Below are 14,081 nucleotides of genomic sequence, written 5' to 3'. Positions count from 1 at the left end.
TACCAACTAGACATTGCTTGAAACACTAATACCAGAACAGATGAAACAGATTTAAGAAAACTCTTCGTTATATATTAAAAGGAGTGGAATGTAAATTCATCCCTTCAAGACGATATTTGAATAACACTGTTTTTTTATGTATTACAGAAGGAAGAACAAAGAGCAAAGGAAAGATCAGTGTCTCCTCATAACAGCAAACCTCAAGAGTCATCAAAGTGTGACAGTGAGGTAAACACATTTATTCATTTATCTGTAGGGTGGCCAACTGTCCCGAAATTGGGAGCTTTCCTGCAAGACGTAAACAGTGTGCCGCATTTCAATTATGCCTGTGCTTTTTTTCTTCCCTGAAACTACATTGCCAAAATTAATAAATATAATAAGAAATTGTGATTTGCATTAACACAAAATCTAGCTTGAGCAGGAAAGTAACCAAGCAACATATACAGGGTTTGATATTAACACCCACCAACCTGCAAAATGCAGGTGTATTTCAGCAGTGGCGTGTAACGCAGTCACTCCTACTAGCCTTCTTGGCGTGTTAAATTTTATATATAGTATAAACATTTTTGACGAAAGTTTTGTCAAAAATATAGATTTTATGATACATATTGATACTGAAATATCTGAAACGCTTCCAATACTAATTTCCCGCAGATACATGATACCAGCTCCACTTTCTTTGTCTCTTATCTCTCCGACAGCGAGTTACACACAAACCTGCCTCTCCTCACTCAGTCGTTTAATTTGCTCCAGATTTATATTGTTGCCATTACAGGTCTTGAATTTCGGTATGGGATTGCATGTATTGCACATTATTTTACCCATTCTCGCAGATTTTGTGCTCACACCTCTCAGTACAAAATTGAGTTAATTTTCGCTGCTTATTGCGCTTAAACAGTCAAAAACACAAAAAATAATGTCAGGTCTCAAAGTGACAATATATTATTGTTAATATTGCTAATATTACCTCAAATTATGAGATAATTTAAAAAAATATCTATGTTTTGCTGTGTGGGTAGTAACTTTGGAAAACCACTAGCCACAGTGGCTTTTAAGCAAAAAAAGTTCATGTCAAGCCCTGAACATATTCGTAGAGAGGTTTTTTTTTTCTGCTAATGATGACTACATGGATGGAGAAAGAGACAGGAACCAGTGTGGACCTCATCTAAAGTAAACTCCGGGTGAAGGTTAAATACAGACACATACTGGATAATTTGTCCTGTTCAAGTCTGCCAAATCAAGTTCATCCAAGTTCATGAATGCAACTTCAAGATGCATTAATGGTAAAATACATTTAATGTTTGTATAGTCATTACAAATGTTGTATAGACTTGTATAGTCTGTTTGTATAGTCTAATAAATGAACATAACATAGTCACTACTTAAGGAAATTTATTTTAGTATAAAATGTGATTTTACCTACTACTGTTATTCGGTTTATTATATTTATCATGGCATATGGGCTTTCCGACTAATGTAAATCAATATTCAATTATCAATGTTTATTCCTTCGTTGTGCGCTTCACTACAGTCATCAATCCGAGACAGAATACAGGACCCCAGCCATTCTCAAGCCTGTTCTTTTGAGTGAAGTTCAAGAGCCAGCTCCAGAGAAAGCAGTTCCAGAGCCCGCTGCAGTTTGTGAGTCCATTCCAGAGTCTGTTCAATTTCTACATTAATCCCAGCCCAAAAGAGGAGGCTGAGGAAGAAGAAACGGCTCTCTGCATGTCCAGCCCCTGAGCAAAGTTCAGAGTCTGTTCCAGAGAGTGACAACCTGGAGTCACGAGCCCGCTCCAGCCCCTGACCTCAGTCACAAGCTCTCTCCTGCCCCTGAACTCAGTAACAAGCCTGCTCCAGCCCCTGACCTCAGTCACAAGCCCACTCCAGCCCCTGAACTCAGTCACGAGCCTGCTCCAGCCCCTGAGCTCAGTCACAAGCCCGCTCCAGCCCCTGACCTCAGTCACGAGCCCGCTCCAGCCCCTACACTCAGTAACAAGCCCGCTCCAGCCCCTGACCTCAGTCGTAAGCCCACTCCAGCCCCTGAACTCAGTCACAAGCCCGATCCAGCCCCTGAACTCTGTCATGAGCCCGTTCCAGCCCCTGAACTCTGTCACGAGCCCGTTCCAGCCCCTGAACTCAGTCACGAGCCCACTCCAGCCCCTGACCTCAGTCACGAGCCCACTCCAGCCCCTGACCTCAGTCATGAGATCTCTCCAACCCTTGACCTCAGTCACGAGCCCTCTCCAGCCCCTGACCTCAGTCACAAGCCCACTCCAGCCCCTGACCTCAGTCACAAGCCCGCTCCAGCCCCTGAGCTCAGTCACGAGATCTCCCCAGCCCCTGACCTCAGTTACGAGCTCTCTCCAGCCCCTGACCTCAATCACAAGCCTATTCCAGCCCCTGAGCTCAGTCACGAGCCCGCTCCAGCCCCTGAGCTCAGTCACAAGCCCACTCCAGCCCCTGAGCTCAGTCACAAGCCCGCTCCAGCCCCTGACCTCAGTCGCAAGCCCGCTCCAGCCCCTGACCTCAGTCACGAGCCCGCTCCAGCCCCTAAACTCAGTAACAAGCCCGCTCCAGCCCCTGACCTCAGTCACAAGCCCACTCCAGCCCCTGAACTCAGTCACAAGCCCGATCCAGCCCCTGAACTCTGTCACGAGCCTGTTCCAGCCCCTGAACTCAGTAACTAGCTCGCTCCAGCCCCTGACCTCAGTCACAAGCCCACTCCAGCCCTTGACCTCAGTCACGAGCCCACTCCAACCCTTGACCTCAGTCACGAGCCCACTCCAGCCCCTGAGCTCAGTCGCGAGCCCTCTCCAGCCCCTGACCTCAGTCACAAGCCCACTCCAGCCCCTGACCTCAGTCACAAGCCCGCTCCAGCCCCTGAGCTCAGTCACGAGATCTCCCCAGCCCCTGACCTCAGTTACGAGCTCTCTCCAGCCCCTGACCTCAATCACAAGCCTATTCCAGCCCCTGAGCTCAGTCACGAGCCCGCTCCAGCCCCTGAGCTCAGTCACAAGCCCACTCCAGCCCCTGAACTCAGTCACAAGCCCGCTCCAGCCCCTGACCTCAGTCACAAGCCCGCTCCAGCCCCTGACCTCAGTCATGAGCTCTCTCCAGCCCCTGACCTCAGTCATGAGCTCTCTCCAGCCCCTGACCTCAGTCACAAGCTCTCTCCAGCCCCTGACCTCAGTCACGAGATCTCTCCAGCCTCTCTCCAGCCTACTCTCACGAGCCCACTCCAGCCCCTGAGCTCAGTCACGAGCTCCGCTCCAGCCCCTGAGCTCAGTCACGAGCTCCGCTCCAGCCCCTGAGCTCAGTCACAAGCCCGCTCCAGCCCCTGACCTCAGTCACTAGCCTGCTCCAGCCCCTGGCCTCAGTCTCGAGCCCGCTCCAGCCCCTGGCCTCAGTCATGAGCCCGCTCCAGCCCCTGACCTCAGTCACGAGCTCTCTCCAGCCCCTGAGCTCAGTCACGAGCTCTCTCCAGCCCCTGAGCTCAGTCACAAGATCCCTTCAGCCCCTGAGCTCAGTCACCAGCTCTCTCCAGCCCCTGACCTCAGTCACAATCTCTCTCCAGCCCCTGAGCTCAGTCACAAGCCCGCTCCAGCCCCTGGCCTCAGTCACGAGCCCGCTCTAGCCCCTGGCCTCAGTCACGAGCCCGCTCCAGCCCCTTACCTCAGTCACGAGCCCGCTCCAGCCCCTTACCTCAGTCATAAGCTCCCTCCAGCCCTTGAGCTCAGTCACGAGCTCTCTCCAGCCCCTGGCCTCAGTCACGAGCCCGCTCCAGCCCCTGAGTTCAGTCACAAGCTCTCTCCAGCCCCTGAGCTCAGTCACAAGCCCACTCCAGCCCCTGAGCTCAGTAACGAGCCCGCTCCAGCCCCTGGCCTCAGTCACGAGCCCGCTCCAGCCCCTTACCTCAGTCACGAGCTCTCTCCAGCCCCTGAGCTCAGTCACAAGCTCTCTCCAGCCCCTGAGCTCAGTCACGAGCTCCCTCCAGCCCCTGAGCTCAGTCACAAGCTCTCTCCAGCCCCTGAGCTCAGTCACGAGCTCTCTCCAGCCCCTGACCTCAGTCACGAGATCTCTCCAGCCTTTGACCTCAGTCACAAGCTCTCTCCAGCCCCTGACCTGTCACAAGGTCTCTCCAGCCCTTGACCTCTGTCACGAGCCCACTCCAGCCCCTGAGCTCAGTTATGAGCCCGCTCCAGCCCCTGAGCTCAGTCACAAGCCCACTCCAGCCCCTGACCTTAGTCACAAGCCCACTCCAGCCCCTGGCCTCAGTCACGAGCCCGCTCCAGCCCCTGGCCTCAGTCATGAGCCCGCTCCAGCCCCTGACCTCAGTCACGAGCTCTCTCCAGCCCCTGAGCTCAGTCACGAGCTCTCTCCAGCCCCTGACCTCAGTCACAAGCTCTCTCCAGCCCCTGACCTCAGTCACAAGCTCTCTCCAGCCCCTGAGCTCAGTCACAAGCCCGCTCCAGCCCCTGGCCTCAGTCACGAGCCCGCTCCAGCCCCTGGCCTTAGTCACGAGCCCGCTCCAGCCCCTTACCTCAGTCACGAGCTCTCTCCAGCCCCTGGCCTCAGTCACGAGCTCTCTCCAGCCCCTGGCCTCAGTCACGAGCTCTCTCCAGCCCCTGGCCTCAGTCACGAGCCCACTCCAACCCTTGACCTCAGTCACGAGCCCACTCCAGCCCCTGAGCTCAGTCGCGAGCCCTCTCCAGCCCCTGACCTCAGTCACAAGCCCACTCCAGCCCCTGACCTCAGTCACAAGCCCGCTCCAGCCCCTGAGCTCAGTCACGAGATCTCCCCAGCCCCTGACCTCAGTTACGAGCTCTCTCCAGCCCCTGACCTCAATCACAAGCCTATTCCAGCCCCTGAGCTCAGTCACGAGCCCGCTCCAGCCCCTGAGCTCAGTCACAAGCCCACTCCAGCCCCTGAACTCAGTCACAAGCCCGCTCCAGCCCCTGACCTCAGTCACAAGCCCGCTCCAGCCCCTGACCTCAGTCATGAGCTCTCTCCAGCCCCTGACCTCAGTCATGAGCTCTCTCCAGCCCCTGACCTCAGTCACAAGCTCTCTCCAGCCCCTGACCTCTGTCACGAGATCTCTCCAGCCTCTCTCCAGCCTACTCTCACGAGCCCACTCCAGCCCCTGAGCTCAGTCACGAGCTCCGCTCCAGCCCCTGAGCTCAGTCACGAGCTCCGCTCCAGCCCCTGAGCTCAGTCACAAGCCCGCTCCAGCCCCTGACCTCAGTCACTAGCCTGCTCCAGCCCCTGGCCTCAGTCTCGAGCCCGCTCCAGCCCCTGGCCTCAGTCATGAGCCCGCTCCAGCCCCTGACCTCAGTCACGAGCTCTCTCCAGCCCCTGAGCTCAGTCACGAGCTCTCTCCAGCCCCTGAGCTCAGTCACAAGATCCCTTCAGCCCCTGAGCTCAGTCACCAGCTCTCTCCAGCCCCTGACCTCAGTCACAATCTCTCTCCAGCCCCTGAGCTCAGTCACAAGCCCGCTCCAGCCCCTGGCCTCAGTCACGAGCCTGCTCTAGCCCCTGGCCTCAGTCACGAGCCCGCTCCAGCCCCTTACCTCAGTCACGAGCCCGCTCCAGCCCCTTACCTCAGTCATAAGCTCCCTCCAGCCCTTGAGCTCAGTCACGAGCTCTCTCCAGCCCCTGGCCTCAGTCACGAGCCCGCTCCAGCCCCTGAGTTCAGTCACAAGCTCTCTCCAGCCCCTGAGCTCAGTCACAAGCCCACTCCAGCCCCTGAGCTCAGTAACGAGCCCGCTCCAGCCCCTGGCCTCAGTCACGAGCCCGCTCCAGCCCCTTACCTCAGTCACGAGCTCTCTCCAGCCCCTGAGCTCAGTCACAAGCTCTCTCCAGCCCCTGAGCTCAGTCACGAGCTCCCTCCAGCCCCTGAGCTCAGTCACAAGCTCTCTCCAGCCCCTGAGCTCAGTCACGAGCTCTCTCCAGCCCCTGACCTCAGTCACGAGATCTCTCCAGCCTTTGACCTCAGTCACAAGCTCTCTCCAGCCCCTGACCTGTCACAAGGTCTCTCCAGCCCTTGACCTCTGTCACGAGCCCACTCCAGCCCCTGAGCTCAGTTATGAGCCCGCTCCAGCCCCTGAGCTCAGTCACAAGCCCACTCCAGCCCCTGACCTTAGTCACAAGCCCACTCCAGCCCCTGGCCTCAGTCACGAGCCCGCTCCAGCCCCTGGCCTCAGTCATGAGCCCGCTCCAGCCCCTGACCTCAGTCACGAGCTCTCTCCAGCCCCTGAGCTCAGTCACGAGCTCTCTCCAGCCCCTGACCTCAGTCACAAGCTCTCTCCAGCCCCTGACCTCAGTCACAAGCTCTCTCCAGCCCCTGAGCTCAGTCACAAGCCCGCTCCAGCCCCTGGCCTCAGTCACGAGCCCGCTCCAGCCCCTGGCCTTAGTCACGAGCCCGCTCCAGCCCCTTACCTCAGTCACGAGCTCTCTCCAGCCCCTGGCCTCAGTCACGAGCTCTCTCCAGCCCCTGGCCTCAGTCACGAGCTCTCTCCAGCCCCTGGCGTCAGTCACGAGCCCGCTCCAGCCCCTGGCCTCAGTCACGAGCCCGCTCCAGCCCCTGACCTCAGTCACGAGCTCTCTCCAGCCCCTGAGCTCGCTCAGTCACAAGCTCTCTCCAGCCCCTGAGCTCAGTCACGAGCTCTCTCCAGCCCCTGAGCTCAGTCACAAGCTCTCTCCAGCCCCTGACCTCAGTCACGAGCCCACTCCAGCCCCTGAGCTCAGTCACGAGCCCGCTCCAGCCCCTGAGCTCAGTCACAAGCCCGCTCCAGCCCCTGGCCTCAGTCACGAGCCCGCTCCAGCCCCTGGCCTAAGTCACGAGCCCGCTCCAGCCCCTGAGCTCAGTCACGAGCTTTCTCCAGCCCCTGAGCTCTGTCACGAGCTTTCTCCAGCCCCTGAGCTCAGTCACGAGCTTTCTCCAGCCCCTGAGCTCAGTCACGAGCTCCCTCCAGCCCCTGAGCTCAGTCACGAGCCCGCTCAAGCCAAGATCCGTCCCTCATGTCCCTCAGTCAAGACCCTTCCTCATGGCTACAGTGGTCGAGGAGGTTGTTCCTCCATGAAGGCTCCATGAATTACCGGCGCCTACCTGGCTTCTGTATCACACTGGACACCCCTTAAGGGCTTCCAAGTGGGCACCACCCTGCCCACCTGCCCATTACCTTTCATGACTGCAGGATGCCCGTCCTCAGTCAGTTTTCATTGAGTTCAGTTTCTGTTTGCCTGTTTTCCTGTGTGTTTAACTGATCGTGTGCTCTGTATTTAAGCCCTCAGTTTGAGTTGGTCTTGGTCCTGTATCATCAATGTATGCGTGGTTGTGTTTCTCCATGTTATTCTCCTGTTTATTGTGTTTGAAGTTTAATGACTATTTTGTTTATTCCTACATCATGCGCTTCACTACAGTCACTTCACTTTTGTCACTTTTACAGTGACAAAAACAGTTTTGCTTCTTAATACTTTTGTGGAAACAGTGATACATATATTTTTTCATTCAGGATTATTTGATGAGTTCAAAAGAACAGCTGATATTAGAAATAGAAATCTTTTGTAACATTATAAATACTTTACTCTCTCTTTCGATCAAATTAATTCATTCTTGCTGAATGAAAGTATTCATTTCTTGCCAAGGGACTGGAAAGTGGAGAGGAGGAGAGCTGGTATCCTAAAAGCATGGAGGAACTGGTGACCGTAGATGAAGTCGGAGGAGAGGATGACTCTATAGTTGAACCTGATCTACCTGACCTTCAGGAGGAGGACCCGAGAGTTGAGCCCGGTCAGTCGACGAAAGAGAGCCCTAAACCAAATTCAGAAACCCCAACAAAAGTTGAGGACACTGTGGTAGACCCTCCTGCCCTTCCAACACAGGATTTGGTCCCAGACGAAATCTCTGGAGGTGCTCAGTCCTGCCCCGGAGAGATGCCCCTGAAGTCATCTGTCCCAGAGCAGCCGGTATCTCAAATCAACCAGTTCCCGTCCCACGAGTTCAAGAGCGCTTTGGAGGAGACCTGCACCACGACTGATATTGTTACACAGACCACCACAGCCACACCAGCTGGGCCTCCTAACCACAGCAGCACATGTGAAAGTGGAAAAGTGACAGACTCGAGTAATGACGAGAGAAAGGAGACAGAGATGGACAACAAGGAACCATGTCTCAAACAGGACAGTCAGAAGAAAGGTACCCACAGTCATATAAGTTTGTCAGTAAATGCATGTATAAACCCAGTGCTGAGGAAGGCTACTTCCTGATACAACTAACACATAGTTCTTAATAGTTCCTCATAACTACGGTAGCCATCATGTAGTTCGAAAAGTAGAGCATGGCGCTAACAACGCCAGTCATGGGTTCGATTCCGTTGGAAAGCAAGAACTGATCAAATGTGTACCTTGAATGCAATGAATATCGCTTTGAATAAAAATATCTGCCAAATGCATAAATGTCATAGAATTCTATAATGTGAATCTAAATTAATAATCGCTTGATTAAGATTGCTGTTCATATTCGCTGACTGAGTACTTCAAACCATTAAATCATGAGTGAGTTTGAAAAGTAATGAATCCTTTTGACTCCTATTGAGAATCATTTGCCTGTGAATCGGACATCACTGCTTGTACCATGTTCGTTTTTGCATGCTCTCGAAAGTAACTTAGAAATGAACTTAACTGCTCCTGCACAAGATGATATCCGCTGAAACCGCATTTGGATTTTTTTGTTGCATTTAAGATCATTTTTAGTTACTCTGGAGAGCTATTTGTTTTGATTAGCCAAGAAAAAATGTAACTTGATTACACGTGCTTTTTTGTTGTGTGTAAAAGCTTTGACATTTTGATAACTATTTTTTGACAAAGTAATTTTCAAAACCTATTTGTTAAAATGTAAACTCTTTTTTTTTTCTACAAAAACTGTAAAATTCAACCACATTTTTTAGAAGTTGCATTTAAAATCTACTTGCTAGGAAATCTTAGAGGGCATTTTTGAACCTTTAGTGGCAGTTTAATGTGATTTAAAGGCTGTAGATAAAATAACATGTGCTTAGACTCATCATTCCACCTGCTTTTCTATTCTAGATATTCCTGACTCATTACCGGCCACTTCACCTCAGGCGACAGACATCTGTGCTGCGTCACCTTCTCAGGATCAGGAGAAAGCCATTAGTGAACACAGCATACCGTTAGGTACATCCACCAGTGTCAAGAGATTCGAGCCACATGACGTAAACGCTGTTTAGTCCGGAAGAAGAAAGCATGAGCAATAGTAATAGCGGCGCTTTGAGCAGCTCTGGCTGTGATGTAGGCTCTCGGTGGGTAACTGAAGCCTTTAAGGCCGGCTGATGTGAGTGGAGCATTTGTCATCCTGTTGAGTGAGGTGTGAATTGCACCCTCGAGGCCTGAGCTTGTACACTCATTACCACACAGCTAACACATTTGATTCCCTCACAGAGGAGCTGACTTTACACCCCTGCACACACACAGTAAATGAGACATGGCTCAGAAAATGTATCGGTTTGGTGTTGTTCTGATTTCTGTCTGGTTTTGTTGTTTTGGCAGGTGTGGAGTTCATTGTGCCAAGGACGGGATTTTATTGCAACCTGTGTGGCTTGTTTTACAACAGCGAACAAACAGCCAAGACGTCACACTGTCGGAGTACAATTCACTACAGGAACCTACAGGTCATATACTAACATGCAGTCTTCCTTTCTCTTTCCATTAAAATATGAATGTTTTCTCTTTCTTAACCTTTAAAGTTATATGCAATTTTACTGCTTTGTCACCATGACAATACAAAACCATAAACGACAGTCAAACGATGATTTAAACAGCTTTAACTCTAGTGCGGTGTTGAAAATAAAGCTGAAATAAAATAATATATAAATATTAGTTAAAAAGCTTGAACTAAATGAAAATCAAAAATGTTGCCTTTGCAATAAACTGAAATAAGTTGAAGTTGAAGCACTTAAAACTATTACCTGAAATTTTTTTTTTAACTTTAACTGAAATAAAAATTAATTAAAGCTAAATAAAATTATTTATGAAAGATTTGAAAAGACAACTAATAAAACGACAAAAGCTCATAAAGATATGACTAAAAATTAAACCAAAATGAACATGAAAACTAAAAATATACCAATAAAAATGTATTCAAAATAATAATAAAAATACATTAAAAATATAATAAAAGAGATTATCTAAACTATGTAACTAACTACAGTTGTACATGGAAGCTGCTCAAGCAACTCGAATCAGTGAATCGTTTCGTAAAATCTCTTCCTGAATTAACCCATTTACTAACATGAATCACACTTTCTAGCAGAACGTATAAGATTAGCTAAACTACAGTCTCACTAACTACATGGAAACTGCTCAAGCAACTCGAATCAGTGAATTGTTTCTTTGAATGAATCAGAGTGGACTGAGACAACCACTTAGCAGAGCGTATTTGACTATTGCTCGCTTGGCATTAAAGCCAAACAACGCAAACAATGTGAAATTCAAACAGTGATGTAGCATTTGGCCACACTACACTGCTACTTGTTGGAAATAGTACCTTGTTACTAAAAAGGCTACACTTAGTTGTTAGTTCACCACCACTGGTGACAGCAATGTAAAACTGACTGATCTAAGGAGCCCAGTCCTCAGGGTGGGATACGGTTTCTCATTATAACCCCTCAGAAACACACATATACAGACAGACGAACACACTTTCCAACACAACATAGTTGAGGCGGCTCAGAGCCGAACATTCCCCGTCATCACAGTCAGACCACAGCCAGTTGTCACGTCTCTCACACCAGAGCGGTCGGCCAAACAGCGTCACCTCATACCTCACTTCTCCGGCTCGAGCTCTGCCAGCCGTGTTGAGTTTACAAGAACTACAGTGAGAATTTAACACCAGAAGAGCAAGACAGGTGAAACCGAGCGAGAGAGAGAGACTGTAAACACTACAGGAAACACCTGCTTTCCTCCCACATTTTGACCTTCTTGTTTTTCAGCTCTCCTTGTTTCACTGGTAAACAAGTACGATTTTTGGTAGGACTCATTTGTGGGAGTTTCTTCGACTAAAGGCACTTTTATGTCATTAAAACAGACCTCAACTTGACTCAACAGTCAAGTCCATACTTATCTGCACAACAGTAGTGCAAATCATTTTGCACCTATAAAATGTGTTACTATTTTGTCAATTTATGAAAAAAGTGCATCAATATTACTTGATGACTAGATTAGGATACATAAATATCTAGCTATAAAATCCGTTTTTTGTCATTTTTTCCACTGTTGGATATTGCCAGTGAAGAAATTACATAAACTTATGGGTTTAAAAAGTATATTTTAATAGAGTTTGGTTTCTGAGCCAAAAGAGCTTAGAAACATGCATAAACTAACTTCAGTATAACAATCAGGTGCTGTCAGTCAGCCATTTTAGTCAGAGAAACCAAACTGTTGCTCTTCAAGGCTGAATGGCTGCTCTTATGCCTGTAATCTAAAAGTAAACTGATGTTTGTGTAATTTAATGGGGGATTGTTTGTGTTTTTATAGAAGTATCTGTCGCAGCTGGCACAGGAAAGTCTCTTTGACTTCCACACGGAGTCGCCAAAAACTGAGTGAAGCTCACGTGAGACTATCATCATCACTGCTGGGACACACTGAATGAGACGGAGACAGAGAGACACAACACCAAGAGGAGAGGAAAGGGACACATGGAGAACCGGAGCAATTGGATCCTCTGTGTGCTCTAGTTCATAGCAATGTGAATTGTATGAAAGTTTTTACGAATTATTATTATTTATTTTTTTTGAATAATCATATTTTAAAGGAATAGTTCACTGGAAAATATTTAAACACATACAGTATTACTTTTTTTGTCAGTGATTTTTATGCTGCTATACAATGCAAGTGAATGGGGACTTCAAGTAGTCCATGTACAGTGCTGGAGATTTATGTAATCTGGATTACATAATCAGATTCCTAAAATGAAATACTTGTAATTAGATTATATTACATTTTAAAATACTTGTAATCCGACTACAGTTACTTTTTATTGATTACATGATTACTTAATCACAAAATGGTAGTAAATTATTCATAATTCAATGATTATGCCTAATTCTCCTAATTTATTCCTTTAAATTTTCTTTTCTAAAAAAATCCTATTGCTTGTATATGTTCAGAAAGTCTTCCAGTTTTGTGGAATTGATCACACAAGAACGGCCACTAGAAAATTAAGAGGCCACACACCATAAACAAGTTAAATATTTTTTAGTTGGTGTTTTATTTTGATCGTTTTTATTTAAAATTATTTTTCTTTTAATTTTAACATTTTAAGATGTAATTAATTATTTGCTTTTCGTCAATTTACTTCACGTTGTTGATAAAGAGTGAATATATTTTCTATCTCTTTGCATTTTTATATCAATATGCTACAAGTGTCAAGATCAATGTGATGCATGAGTTAGGTCAATAAAAGGGATGCACGATATATCGATATATATTTAATGTTATCTTTTTCGGCCCAATCAGAACATTTTGCCGATATATTAAAGTCGATCAGCCTTCAGTTGAGACACTTCAGATGTGCACTGTTCACCATGATGGCTTGAAATTTGATTAGAATTACTTCAAAAAAGGAAAATACTAAATATGCAACATGTGCAGCGCAAGTCTGTCACATATAATATTATAATGAGAACATATTTATTGTGTGACATTTATTAAAGGTGAGGCTTTTGTTTTTGTAATCAGGCTCTCAAAAATGGTATAACAATTTGGATTTATATTTATCAGCCAACATATTGGTTATCGGCTTTCAAATATAAAGAATTATCGGTTATCGGCATCTGCCAAAATTTTCATATCGGTTTCATATTTGATTTCCTAGTCAAAAGTAATCAAAAAGTAATCTGATTATATTACCTAAAATGTGACATGTAATAGGTTACGCTAATAACTACAATTTTCATAATGTAATTTGTATTCAGTAATGGATTATCAGTAATGACATTTTACCTGAAACGAGTGATTGAATAAGTTATCTTCTAATAACTTAACAAATATCTTTTTTCTCCCACATGTCATGAGTGAGGCTTTGAAAAACCACTGTAACAGCCTCAGTTCCCATTTATTATCTTTGTATGGAAAAAAGTAAGCAGGAACTTTCTGCAAAATATCTTCATTTCGTTTCGTAGTGAAGAAAGAAAGAATTTCATAGAGGAACGTAATTTTTTTCGGTAAACTGCACTGCCCTTAATCGTAGGACACAAGGAGGTGTGTATCCGCTGCAGTCCAGGAATTTTTATTACACTGTGAAAAATATGTATCAGAATGTGAAATGCACTGGTAAGTGTAGTGTTTACATCATTTGCATCTGCCTCATTCATACTCTAAAGCTTGCATATGTGTTGATTTTCCTCTATATACTTCAGATGTGCCTTATTTAAATTTCAAGAGGTGTAAAATTATCCTCAGGTTAATACTTGTGAATATTCTGTTGTTGTTGTTTTTTGTCAGTGTTCAGGTCTTCAATCTGTTTCATGCTTGAAATGATCACTTTCTATTAATAAAGTGCCTTTTTGGTGGAGGTACAGTGTAAATCTCAAAATGCTGGGGAAAAAAAACTCGGTTGAACATGGAAATCGGTTTCTTTGTAATGTCTGTCATACTATTTTGCTTTTCATCATTGCTGTACACAGAGCTCAGACTTTAGGGATACTTGAACTGGACCATGCTTATTTGTCTAATTATCAAATTTATTTGTTTGAAGATAAAAAAAAACTGAGTGAGTGTGTGTGTGTTATAATGCGAGTATATTATTGGAATGGTTCTGGAAAACTTTTTCTCCGCTGTTTTATATTCTGTTAATAATAGCATCCCATTTTCTGGAAGAACAATCTGTATAATTATTTTTGGGTTGCATTGATGCAAATATTGAATAAACATTTTGGAAAATATCATGTCCCATGATGGTCCTGAATGACATGTATTGGCCTGCACATTATGAAATAACCCTCGCATCTTTTTTTAAACATCGTCTTATTTTAAAATGGGTCAGTTGAATAATAAAACAGAGAAAA

General features: G+C 46.8%; 1 protein-coding gene across 2 annotated transcripts in view; it reads left to right on the top strand.

Moving 5' to 3' along the window:
• rbm20 (RNA binding motif protein 20) overlaps positions 1-13,958 on the top strand; it is a 68,097-nt gene extending 54,139 nt beyond the window's left edge. For both annotated transcript variants that reach the window (XM_077226887.1, XM_077226888.1), the window contains exons 10-14: positions 148-228; positions 7,645-8,194; positions 9,085-9,192; positions 9,565-9,686; positions 11,551-13,958. In XM_077226887.1, the coding sequence (XP_077083002.1) occupies positions 148-228; positions 7,645-8,194; positions 9,085-9,192; positions 9,565-9,686; positions 11,551-11,619 (930 nt within the window). In that variant the 3' untranslated portion in view covers positions 11,620-13,958. The remainder of the gene's footprint in view (positions 1-147; positions 229-7,644; positions 8,195-9,084; positions 9,193-9,564; positions 9,687-11,550) is intronic.
• Positions 13,959-14,081: the final 123 nt, after the last annotated feature.

The sequence above is a fragment of the Siphateles boraxobius genome, unplaced genomic scaffold (genome assembly GCF_051911475.1).
Source record: "Siphateles boraxobius isolate OS27281-9 unplaced genomic scaffold, OSU_SipBor_1 13, whole genome shotgun sequence".
Lineage (NCBI taxonomy): Eukaryota > Metazoa > Chordata > Actinopteri > Cypriniformes > Leuciscidae > Siphateles > Siphateles boraxobius.
The sequence above is the reverse complement of the archived record's forward strand: the minus strand, read 5'-3'. Positions and strand labels throughout refer to the sequence as shown.